Source organism: Rhamphochromis longiceps, linkage group LG16 (genome assembly GCF_057381845.1).
Source record: "Rhamphochromis longiceps isolate RC_006_pf linkage group LG16, R_longiceps_female_GT1.1, whole genome shotgun sequence".
Taxonomy (NCBI): Eukaryota; Metazoa; Chordata; class Actinopteri; order Cichliformes; family Cichlidae; genus Rhamphochromis; species Rhamphochromis longiceps.
Window position 1 is genome coordinate 10,420,708 of NC_140572.1, and position 13,082 is coordinate 10,433,789.

At 47.6% G+C, this 13,082-nt stretch overlaps 1 protein-coding gene across 2 annotated transcripts in view; it reads left to right on the plus strand.

Annotated features, from left to right (window-relative positions):
- Positions 1-13,082, plus strand: part of LOC146650643 (abl interactor 2-like) — a 38,723-nt gene that overhangs the window by 11,289 nt on the left and 14,352 nt on the right. For both annotated transcript variants that reach the window (XM_085384155.1, XM_085384154.1), the window contains exon 2: positions 7,842-8,009. In XM_085384155.1, coding sequence (XP_085240281.1) covers positions 7,842-8,009 — 168 coding nt within the window. The remainder of the gene's footprint in view (positions 1-7,841; positions 8,010-13,082) is intronic.

Here is a 13,082-nt window from a genome sequence, read left to right on the forward strand (position 1 = left end):
ACTGAAACCAATATTTGTGCTCTCAGATAAGTGCTAGAAAAGGTCAGTGCTGCAGTGCGTGTTTGAAAACCGCTTCAGTCAAAAAAAGGTGGTGACTATTTCTGTTTAAATGTCACAGTCTGGCGAGAGCAGACTGTATGTATTGTGAAGAGTGGACCCAAAATGCAGACACCAAGGAACTTGGATCAAAACTTGAGTAACAAAAGGCGAGCCGTTTAATGAGGCTGGCAGAAAAGGTACAAATAACGGGCAAGGCAAACAGAAATAAAACTAACATTAACCTAAACTGGGAGAACTAAACAAACAACATGGAAAAACCTGGACGTGAAACCTAGAAACATGGCATGGAGAACATGGCGTGAACAACAGACGACCTGACAATCACACACTGAAAACAGAGGACTTAAATACACAGGAGGTGATTAGGGGAAGTGGAGACACATGAGGAAACAGCTGGCACACATGAACATAATGACGTCACAGTGGGAGAGTAAAACTGAACATGATGAACACAGAACACCAGACCTCTTCACAATAAAACAGGAAACATAATGAGACATAGACATGACAACCCGAACTTGACAACGTAAGACACAGACATGAAACGCATGAAGAGCAGGGGAGATTTAACATGGTTGGAAACACGAGGGGAAAATAATAACTAGAAACACTTAGGCATAATAATACAAACTTGATAACAAATGACACGCAGCATGAAACACGAAGGTTGAGGGGAAACTTAAATACAGGGGAAGAAAACACAAGGAGTCTAATAACCAAATGAACTTAGATAACCTAATGAACAAAATAAACTCAAACTTAAAACGCTGGGTCAAAAGACCCAGGATCATGACAGAGCCCCCCCTTCAAGGGCGGATTCCAGACGCCCAAAACCATGAACAAAGAAAAGAAGCAGCAAGAAAACAAACACGAAACAAAAACAACACAACCCACCCAGGGCGGGCGGTGGGGGCCCAGGATGGAGGGCCAGAAACAAAACAAAGAAACCGAAGCACTCAGTCCAAACACAAGGGCTTAAGAGTCCGAGACCCTGTTTCAGGAGGGCGACCATGATCTTGGCAGAAAAGGAGTTCATGGCACAGTAGTTCAGGTGGCCGACCTGGAGGCCGATGGCACAGTAGTCCATAGTTCAAGGGTTCAGGGGGCCGGCCATGTGGAAGGTGGCAGTGGAGAAGCAAGCATGGCTGGCCACACTCGGGAGGCTTGGCTCGCGGCCGGCGGTGACGTGGACGAGACCCGTCGGGCGGCTTGGCTGGCGGCCGGCGGCAGTGTGGACGTGGACGAGACCCGTCGGGCGGCTTGGCTGGCGGCCGGCGGCAGTGTGGACGTGGACGAGACCCGTCGGGCGGCTTGGCTGGCGGCCGGCGGCAGTGTGGACGTGGACGTGACCCCTCGGGTGGCTTGGCTGGCGGGACGAGCAGAGGCGTGGCGTCGACCACTGGCTGGGTCGTGGCAGGCGAGACGAGCACAGGCGTGGCTGAACCTCCAGCTGGCGAGACGAGCACAGGCGTGGCTGAACCTCCAGCTGGCGCAACAGGACCAGGCGTAGCAGAAGCACAGGCAGAGGCCGAAGACTCTGACGAGGCCGAAGACTCTGACGAGGCCGAAGACTCTGACGAGGCCGAAGACTCTGACGAGGCCGGGCCAGACGAGGCCGGGCCAGACGAGGACGAAGACTCTGACGAGGCCGGGCCAGACGAGGACGAAGACTCTGAGGCTGAAGCCGGAGCCGGACCAGGTGGAGCAGGAGCAGCTGATGCAGAGGCCGGACCGGGCGAGGATGAAGGCTCTGAGGCTGCGGCTGACGAAGCACAGGCTGGAGCTGCGGCTGACGAAGCACAGGCTGGAGCTGCGGCTGACGAAGCACAGGCTGGAGCTGCGGCTGACGAAGCACAGGCTGGAGCTGCGGCTGACGAAGCACAGGCTGGAGCTGGTCCTGGCGTAGCAGAGGCAGAACCAGGTGACAGTGAGGCAGCCACAGGTGGTGAAGCAGAAGGTGGCCAGACGGGCTCCTCAGGCCCTCCAGACGAAGCACGAGGCTGGACGGGCTCCTCGGGCCCGCCAGCAGACGAAGCACGAGGCTGGACGGGCTCCTCGGGCCCGCCAGCAGACGAAGCACGAGGCTGGACGGGCTCCTCGGGCCCCCCAGCTGACGTGGCACGAGGCTGGACGGGCTCCTCGGGCCCCCCAGCTGACGTGGCACGAGGCTGGACGGGCTCCTCGGGCCCCCCAGCTGACGAGGCACGGTGCTGGACGGGCTCCTCGGGCCCCCCAGCTGACGAGGCGTGGTGCTGGACGGGCTCCTCGGGCCCCCCAGCTGACGAGGCGTGAGGCTGGACGGGCTCCTCGGGCCCGCCAGCAGACGTGGCGTGAGGCTGGACGGGCTCCTCGGGCCCGCCAGCAGACGTGGCGTGAGGCTGGACGGGCTCCTCGGGCCCCCCAGCTGACGTGGCATGAGGCTGGACGGGCTCCTCGGGCCCTCCAGCTGACGCTGAAATAGGCTGCACAAACTCCAACTCAGCCCCTGGCTCCAATCTGGCCTGGATCTCGGTCCCACAGTGGCTTAGCTGAGCCTCATGGCTAGCACTTCCAGTGCAAAATGTCCTATAATTTGGCTTCTTGGAAGCAAAGTTCATAGCATGATCAATACACTGGGATGCTAGGTAGTTGTGCAGAGGGATAAGATATTCCGTGGAAGACTTGGCTGGTGATTTTTCAGTCTTAGTCATTTCATAAACATGCCCATGAACCTTTAAGGCAGTGTTTGTTCCAATATTGTCCTTAGAAAAAACGCGTGGATTCAGAATACAATCACCCACCTCATGTTGCTGTGAGCCGTGGTGACGACCTGGACGCCGCCTCCTCCTGGAAGCGGTGGTTGTGGAGGCCGGCGCCGCTACAGCTGAGGTGAATGTAGCACTGGAAGCAGCCACCGGTTGAGGTGAGGGAAACGCAGCACTTCTCTGCTGCAGTGGCGACATGGACATGGAGACAGGTGAGAGACTGAATAAGCCGACTCTTACTCCTGTAGCCGGTGAAGGAAGAGCTGCATCACCGCAGGGCTGGTGTGATTCAGCCTGCACACTGGGCACCTGCTCAGACGATGATGGTGAGGCAGAGGAGATCGTGGCTGTAGCAAACTTCTTTAAATCTGCAGGCAGGCAGTCCATAAAACCTGGGTTAGCCGTGGCTATCCGGGTCAACTGAGCCCGAATAGCCTCCTTCTCCTCCCCCTGCTTCCCTGCACAGGAGATAATCCAAAGTCCACGAAGCTGTGTAACACGAATCTTGAATTCAAAAAAGTCACTGAAATAAATGTCCGCTGGGTCCAGCATGGTCAGGTCGTTCTGTCACAGTCTGGCGAGAGCAGACTGTATGTATTGTGAAGAGTGGACCCAAAATGCAGACACCAAGGAACTTGGATCAAAACTTGAGTAACAAAAGGCGAGCCGTTTAATGAGGCTGGCAGAAAAGGTACAAATAACGGGCAAGGCAAACAGAAATAAAACTAACATTAACCTAAACTGGGAGAACTAAACAAACAACATGGAAAAACCTGGACATGAAACCTAGAAACATGGCATGGAGAACATGGCGTGAACAACAGACGACCTGACAATCACACACTGAAAACAGAGGACTTAAATACACAGGAGGTGATTAGGGGAAGTGGAGACACATGAGGAAACAGCTGGCACACATGAACATAATGACGTCACAGTGGGAGAGTAAAACTGAACATGATGAACACAGAACACCAGACCTCTTCACAATAAAACAGGAAACATAATGAGACATAGACATGACAACCCGAACTTGACAACGTAAGACACAGACATGAAACGCATGAAGAGCAGGGGAGATTTAACATGGTTGGAAACACGAGGGGAAAATAATAACTAGAAACACTTAGGCATAATAATACAAACTTGATAACAAATGACACGCAGCATGAAACATGAAGGTTGAGGGGAAACTTAAATACAGGGGAAGAAAACACAAGGAGTCTAATAACCAAATGAACTTAGATAACCTAATGAACAAAATAAACTCAAACTTAAAACGCTGGGTCAAAAGACCCAGGATCATGACATTAAAATCTTTAACTCAGTGGTTAATCCTTGCTCTGATGTTTCGATGGATGCCTCCCTGACCCTCTGTGAAAAATTTCTAAATCATTTTATAGATAAGATCTCAGTGTTAAGGGCCCCACATTCTCCGGTAGTAAATCAAGCCCCAGTTTCCGAATGGTCAACGGTTTTTCAACAGTTTGAACCTGTGTCGTTCTCGACTTTAAATGAAATAATTAATAACCTGAGAAGCTCAAATTCTCTGCATGACATTATTCCTTCTCGTATCATTAAGGATGGATTGAATACAATCGGGTCCTGTATCTTATTTTTAACTCATCACTGTTATCTGGCTGTGTTCCGACTGTCTTTAAACATGCAGTCGTGCAACCTGTTATCAAGAAAAGCAGCCTTGATCATAACACTCTAGCAAATTACAGGCAGATTTCTAAACTCCCTTTCATGTCAAACATTTTAGAGAAAATAGTGCTTCAGCAACTACAGACCCATTTAGAGAGAAACGGTATAAGTGATAAATTCCAGTCTGGATTTTAAACCGCGTCACAGCACCGAAACTGCCCTACTAAGAGTCTTCAATGACCTCCTTCTAATCGCTGACTCCGGGCGCTCTGCGGTCTTAGTTCTATTAGATTTGACTTCAGCCTTTGACACGGTTGACCATGATATTCTTTTGGCAAGCTTAGAACAAGTAGCAGGCCTTAAAGGAAATGTTCTCTCATGGTTTAAATCATATTTTTCTGAGAGGTCGTTCTCTGTCATGATGGGAAAATATTCCTCTTCTTCTGCCCTTTGTTGCTGTGGTGTGCCCCAGGGCTCGGTACTGGGTCCTGTGTTGTTTTCTCTGTACATGTTGCCCTTGGGCTCCATTTTTGAAAAACATAATGTCTCTTTTCACTGCTATGCTGATGATATTCAAATCTACCTCCACTTGACTGGGGATGTTTCATCTTCACTACAGCTTCTGTTTGATTGTCTGAGGGATGTCAAAGACTGGTTATCACGTAACTCTCTTACTTTAAATGAAAAGAAGACAGAAATGATTGTTTTTGATAGAAATATGCCTCTGGGGCAACTGACTGGTACACTTGGGCCTGTTGCTAACCACCTCACTGATGCTGCTAGGAATCTTGGAGTTTCCATGGATAGTTCCTTCAAACTAGATAAACAGGTGTCTACTGTGGTAAAAACCAGCTTCCACCAACTACGCCTAATTTCTAAGGCTAAACCTTATATACCACGCAATGATCTGGAGAAACTCATTCATGCTTTCATCACTTCAAGACTAGATTATTGTAATTCTCTCTACTTGGGCCTACAATCTTCCCTCCTTCAGCGATTGCAGCTGGTCCAAAATGCTGCAGCACGTCTCTTAACAGGCACTAGAAAGTATGATTCTATCACCCCTGTTCTGGCCAACTTACACTGGCTTCCTATTAAATATCGAATTGATTTTAAAATTTTATTGTTTACTTATAAAATCCTAAATAATATGGCACCTGACTACCTAGCTGATCTCCTCTGTCTGTATAGCCCTAAGAGAGCACTACGATCATCGGGCCAACTGCTCTTAGTGCAACCTAGGTCTCTGCTGAAGACCAGAGGAGGCCGTGCCTTTGCTGTTGCTGCACCCAGGTTATGGAATATTCTTCCTCTTCATATTCGCGCATCAGATTCTATTCAATCTTTTAAATCACGTCTAAAAACGTACTTGTTTAACCTGGCATTCAAGGCTAATTAGGGTAATTTACATCTGGCTTTGCATTTCGATTATGTAATTATTTTATATCTGTAATTTATATTTTATATTGTGATTTTTATCTGTATCATGATTTTACTGGAAAGCACTTTTGTGTACTTCAGCCTTTAAAATGTGCTATATAAATAAATTTTGATTGATTTTTTTTTTTTTTTTTTTTTTTTAAACAAATCACTGTATTACATTTTTAGGAATTTAATTAAGAGTAATTAAAATATCATTGTTCCCTATCAAGGTGTGGGGGCATGGGAGTGGGGACAGCTGGCTTGGGAATGCCTCTGGATCTGGATCTGGATAAGCAATTGAAAATGCATGGATGGAGTGATGGATGAAATGAGGAGCAGTGATAAATTTAGTGTGCAGACATCTGCAGCCTCAACATACTGCTGATAATCAGTTACTGTTACACTGTGTATTCTGACCTGATTTAAGCAGATAACACTAAACAAGATCACCATTACACTACACTGGGATGTCCACAACCTTTATGTAGAAATGTTATGTCTCATAAATCAAATAGACTGCCAGATTCCTAGAATCAGCACATGAAGCATTAATAAGGCAGACGGCAGAGAATTCGAGCCCTCGCGGTGACAAAAATATAATGTTGAAAAAATAGAACTTGCTACAAGTTCTCTGTCTACCCATTTGGAATGTAAAATATGAAAATAAAATCTCACTGTGCTCTTCGAAGTGTTAAAACACTGAGCTGAGCCGTCACAGCAGGCGTCACCTAAAACAGCTGGAAAGTGCTGCACAGCTCGCTGAGGGCAGAGGTCACCGCTTGAGCCTCTGTAACACCTGCTGTTCTCTTTTCTTTTTGCTCTGCTCTCACACATAGTTTATTATGACGTCGGCGTGCGGTTTTTGTTTTTACGCTGTAACAATAGCGACTTCAAATGCAGCATTGTGTCTCTGACTTGGTGAAGCACTTGCTGGTTTGCTTTGAGATTCGTGACACCACTTCTCAGTGTTTTCTTTAATTATGTCACTGAAGAAGTTTTAATGGTTTAGACTCTGCGACTGAATGTAGGGCTCTGGGTCATCTAAACCTATGACACAAACTCTTTGTGTGTGTTTCCGTTGGTGTTGTCTATTGATAATGTATTTCAAGTCTCTATAAGTGTGTAGTTTGTGTGTGTGTGAGAGTACGTGTGTAACACAGAGGCACACATAGATGTCAGTGTGTTTCTTGTCAACCTCGGGCGTGAATGAGTTTGCACTGACCTACATTGTGTTTCAGCAATTATACACACACATGTTGGGCTTTCTGTAGTCGTGGGGACCATAATTCCCTTGCCCCTCAGCTCAACACTGACCTTTATATAACATAAATTATAAATCCCCCGATCAGTTGGAGGGCGTATTTTAAAAGTGAGGAACAGCCAAAATGACCTCACTTCCCACATATGTCCTCGATCCTAAGTTATAAATCACATGTTGGTCCTCACAGAGATTTACAAGCATGCACACACTCTCTTTATACATACAGTACACATGTGAACTCACACATGTAGTTGCTGATGCATGCTGACACGTGCAGTCATGCAAACACACACACATTCTGCCAGCTTCTCTCGATAAAATGCTGACTGTGACATTCCAGCAGAAATCATAAAGGTTTTATTCATGTGTATGTCTGTTACTGTGAGGACTAGTTTTGACATTTCTCACTATTTTTGTGGTATTTCATTGATTTGCTGCAAACTAGGCTTCACAGATCAACTACAATTATTCACGTCATAAATTCATACTAAGTAGGGAGTTAGCCAAACGAGGTCCACCTGAGCATGACTGGGCAAGCAAGGCATGTAATAGAACATTTCTAGTCTGAAAAATCCTCATCCGTTTTATCAGCCCCACGTTCGTGTGATATTTCTCATTTCCAAGCTTCATTTTTCTGTCTGTGTCTGTGAGTAAAATGGTTGCACTCTGTGACTCCTGTCCTGAATCTGTCTCCTCTCTCCCCGCAGTCTGCAGACAAGGAGCGGGCGCTGGAGGAAACAAAGAGCTACACCACACAGTCTCTGGCCAGCGTCGCCTACCTCATCAACACGCTGGCCAACAATGTGCTGCAGATGCTGGACATCCAGGCCTCACAACTCCGCCGCATGGAGAGCTCCGTCAACCATATTTCACAGGTCTGCTGAACTTTGAATGTTCTCATTTCTTCTTAGAGGATTAAACAGCCGCTTTGTACGTGTGAGGGATGACGTTTAATGAAAATTCCTCCTCGCACTGCCTTTGTTATCCAAGTCAGGCGTCCAGAGGCACGCTGAAGGTTTCAAACTGTAAACATGATCTAAAATATGAAGTTTGTGAGCAGGAAGGCCCATATACAAAGACACTGGTACACACAATGCACAAAATTATACACACCCGCAAGAGGGCTCCTAAATGAAAGAACAGAACATGCAATCATGTATGAATGCATTTATGTTCAGCAGCCCAGGAGGAGTTTGTGTTTACAAATAGGAGGCAAAAATGCAGAATGTTCAGCAGTAACATAGTGAAAAGAGGTCAAATTATTAGCAGAAAGTGGCGATGGTGGAGAAACTAGCCCTTTTTTTTTCTGTACACACTATACTAAGATAAACAGGCTTTGATTGGTAATGGGTTTTTTTAGGGTTCAGGGTTAAAGCATCAAACAATCTTTAAATCAGTATTTTTTATGATGGTGTATGCAATGAAAACAGACACAATGTTTATGGTGTCTCTGTAGAGAGAGTGTGCGGCTCCTCTTTGCTTTGAGTTTTATAATGAGCTTCAGCTCAGGGTTTGGCTGTCTGACTACAACTTCAAACCGCGTTTGTTTCACTCTATCGGCATAAGAACATCTTTTTCAGCAGCAGCAGGGAGCTGTTTTCAGAGAAGCGTTAAAAGGCCACTGTGCACTGTTCGGCTCTGTCTGTGAAGTGAAAAACACTTGTACCTTTAAATGTTAATGGGTAATGTTGGAATCATGGAGACGGGGTGTTTTCGAACCAGGTTAATACTCTATGCAAACGTAATTCTGTGTACGATCACCGTCAAATCCACGAAGACTCTAAAATGTGATACCAGTGTTCCTGTTTCTCCTGCAGGGGTTCTTTTAATCTTGTTTACATGACTTACAGTAATATTGGATGCTATAGTAAATGAACAGTAATCACTATGTCCTAACTGTTGGAGGACAAAGAACACAGAGCTCTAATTTTGTTTCTGTCAGCTGCTTGGATGAATAAAACCACCTGTAAGTGTGATTGCACCCAACAGTGAAGTGAAAGTGTGTGGTGCTGCCAGGGATCCGATCAGGCTTACACAACACTCTGCACCCACACATCTCACACTGCAGCTGTGTCCAACTTATTCCTGTTCCTAGAAAAACTCTGAGCTGACACGTCGCTCAGTGCACTCTATTGAGAAAAGAGCTATTTTCATTCACTGAGTGTTTAAATCCTCAACAGTCTCTTCACAGAGCAACTCTGTGCTTTGAGGAATAATCGTAGTTTTCAGTGGTACAGGGGCTCCATTCTCCTCGTCGGACCTCCGAATAATTAGTATAATCGGAATGCTCTGTAAGCAGAAATAATGAGATGCTTCTGTCCCTGTTATATCGGGCCAGGCTGTGGTCGCATGTCATAATTGCCGCTTTCTGTTCTGTGAGACACAGTCACATCCGTTGTGTAGGCGAACGCTTCATGCGGTGAGGAATTGCACTGAGATGATCTTTAAAAAATCCATTTTGCATTTGCATGCTGCAGCGGCCGATAGGAGTCGTGGAAGGTGAGGCAGAGATGTCCCGGCGTGCTCGTAGCGCAGGCCGGATGCTCTGTTTTTATTGGCGTGGAAGTTCCTCATCTCTGCTCTAAAACAATCAAATACACTTTTACTGACCTTTGAAAAAACTGGCTACTACATAATATACTGCTGGAGAGTGTAATCTGTCATAATACAGCATAATTTATTAGTAGACTTCTACTTAGCCTGGGAAAAGCCATCGAGAAATGCAGACTGAGCCAAACAATTATCTCAACTTCACAGTGTGCAGATGACTCTCAAAGCTGTCACTACAATGTAGATTAACCTCGTTGGACTATAACTGCAAATAAATAAACCAACAAACCTCTTGACAAGAGGTGGGACTTACCCAACACCCCACACACACAATACTTCACTCACAATGCGATTGTGGGGATTTTTAGCATTTTGCGATATGCTGAGTATTGCAATAACACATATTGTTATTTATCACCTTTTCCAAAACAAATTTAAAAAATAAGAATGTTGGGCTTTAGCCTGGTTTTCGCATGCAGCATGACAATTTGAGTTTGTATTATGAGTCTAAATCTGCAAAATAATTAGGATAAGTTTAGTAGTGTAGTGGAATAAATGGCATTTCTCTCTTTAAGTATCCCCCTCCAGGCTGTAAGTGTCATTGTTCTGGAGAGAGGAGGCAGCTGCTGTCAGCCTGCAGCAAAGTTTCAAAACTTCATGTTTAAAAATTAAACAATCATTTTATCTACACACAGACAGCTCTCGTGTTAGCTTGTTCTTTTTTTTTTTTTTTTTTTTTTTTTTTTTTTTTTGGCCTGTCCCGTTTGGCTCTTTTGCCATCAGAATTGTTGTCTAAAGGCAAAGAAAGATGCCCAACGGATTTACTTTACCAAACTGACCATCCCAGCCTTTCCGTAATGGTCCATTTGATTCACCTTTTATTGTTTATTTTATTTTCACTTACTGAATACGGGACAGACTTGACTGGGGGAAAGAAGGGGAGAAAGAAAGAGGGAAAGAGAAACAGCTGAGAAGAGGGACGGGGGAGAAGGGCAAAAACCAAAAACCAACAGAACGGGCAGAGAAAAAAAATGCATATATCAATCACCTGGATCACCTGCTGAGAAAGAAAAAAGAAAGCAAGCAGAAGAGAACAAGAGTAATAGAATAAACAACATCACAATGATATATGGGAATATGACAGTAAATACTAAATGTTAAACATTATTGTGCAGCACATAAGATCAACAGAACACAGTGTGCTTTGAGGTAGGAGCCAAAAAGGGTGTAGTTTGTGGGTGTGATCACCCGTGTGTACACCTGTGAGCATGGACGCGCTTGTTTTTTGTTTTTTTAAAAGGTTCCTTCATGTAATAATCTGCTAGAGGGTGTGGGGGGGCCACAGCCCCGTCCTCCAGGGCGTGAAGCAGGTGTGGAGGAGATCAAAACTCCAGACATCCAGAGGCCCCCAGAACACAAGAGACCAAGGAAGACCAACAGAGGGGCAGCTGCGCCACTGTCCCAGAGAGAGCTGAGGAGAGTCCCAGATGAGGGCTCACTCAGCAGCCGCGGAGCAGAAGCCAGGGGGAGTTGCAGTGACGCGCCCGTGAGCTCCGCCGGCAGCCAGCTGCACCTGAGTGACCGAGCCCCAGGCCGAGAGGCCGGGGGCACCCCACCTCCGAAGTGGCCCGAGCGAGCCCCAGGCTCCAGGCCCCGATAAGCGGCCGCCAAGGAGTGAGCCGGTGTGTACCTGGACGCCCATCCCCGGACACAAAGAACCACCAACGCACCGATGTCTGAGGGGGTCCGCCACTGGCAGGGGAAGTGGTGGTAGGGGGAGATAGGCCTCCAAACCTTGGAGGGCCTAAGATGTCCCCAGAGAGGTGGCGCCTGACACCCAACCTGACATATAGACACAGACATACAGGCACACACAGATACAAACATCCATTCCCACCCTCATGCTCTCATATGCACTTACTCCACACTCAACCAACGTGGAGACAGACATAAAGAGACGTTGTACACACGATCACACTCCCCAAGCGTACTCTACAAACCGGGTCTAGGTGCCCTCGCCCCTGGAGGGGGGAACTGCACCCAGACCCAGGTGGTGTTTCCCTTTTCCCTGCGGTGGGGGGAGGCAGACCGCCCCGACTCCGCAGCAGCAGGAAGGCTCCACACTCCAGACCGCAGTCGGACGGCCAACTCCTCCTCCTAGCCCCCCTGCTCCAGCAGGTCGCAGAGAACGGGGGTGAGAGAAGACTCCAAACCTCCCTCCACCCGCTCATTGTAATGTTGATGCATGTGTGTTCTAAGGTGCATTTAAAACCCAGGAGGGCATGGAGCTACCTGCCAGAGAGCAGCAGGTAAGCGCATGGTCCCTCCTGCTAGCCCTCAATGTCTACGTGTATTTAAAATTGAGAGGTGGGCAACGATGCCAGGGGTGGGGTGTACACCCTGATGGTACTTTGGACTCCGTGTATCGTGCCCACCCCCAAGATCCTATATGTATGTGTAATGAGAGTGTGAGTAATGTGAATGTCTAAGTTGTGGGATAAAATTGAGGCAGAGGCAGCCAGAAGGGGACAGAGGGGGGGGTAGCCTCCTCTGCACCCTGGTGACATACCCCTACTCCAAGGCCCTGCATGTGTGGGTGGTTGTGGTGGAGCGGGAAGAGGGAGGCAGCTGGAGATGGGGAGGGAAGGAAGGGAGGGGCAAGTGACCCCTCCCTGGGGCCAGCTCCCCCGCTGACCCCAGTAGGCACCCCCATACTCCGCGACCCGCCAGGGAAAGGGGGCCCAGGCCCATCCAGACCGGGCCCAGTGCAGCAGCGCCGCCCGGCCCCACAGGGCTTGTTCTTTATTCCATTGCACAGTCTGTGCTTAAAACAACCAGGTGGTACACAGGAGCACTTCTCTTCAACTTCTTTTAACAGGTTTCTTCATGGCTCTCCACCTGCCAAAGTTTTGAAAGCTGTTGTCATATCTAGAAAAACACTTTCCTTTAACCACTTGGGTTCTCTGTCTCGGCTGTGGCGCTGCAGTGTTTCTTCTGTGTATGTGTCAGAGAGGAGATGCCATAAACCTGTCATCAATCAATCAATCAATCTTTATTTATAAAGCACTTTTCATACAGAAAAAATGTAGCACAAAGTGCTTTACATAGTTAAAAGCAGCCCACCCCACCCTCCAACTCACTCCCCACACTCTCAATACACATATATCCCCCCACCCACACACACATACACACACGCGCACACTTAAAGAGTAAAAATTGGGCTGGGCTCGCATGAGCCAAGTGAGGAAACATTATAACAGAGAGCCGTCTGCACCGGGAGCCGGTCACAGACCGCAGCCTCCGGGCTGGGCACACAGCAGGAGGGAGGCCAAGGAGCCCCCCAACCAGGCTGAGAGGACCCCAGAGACCCAGCAGCCACGGTCAATAGCAGCCCCGGT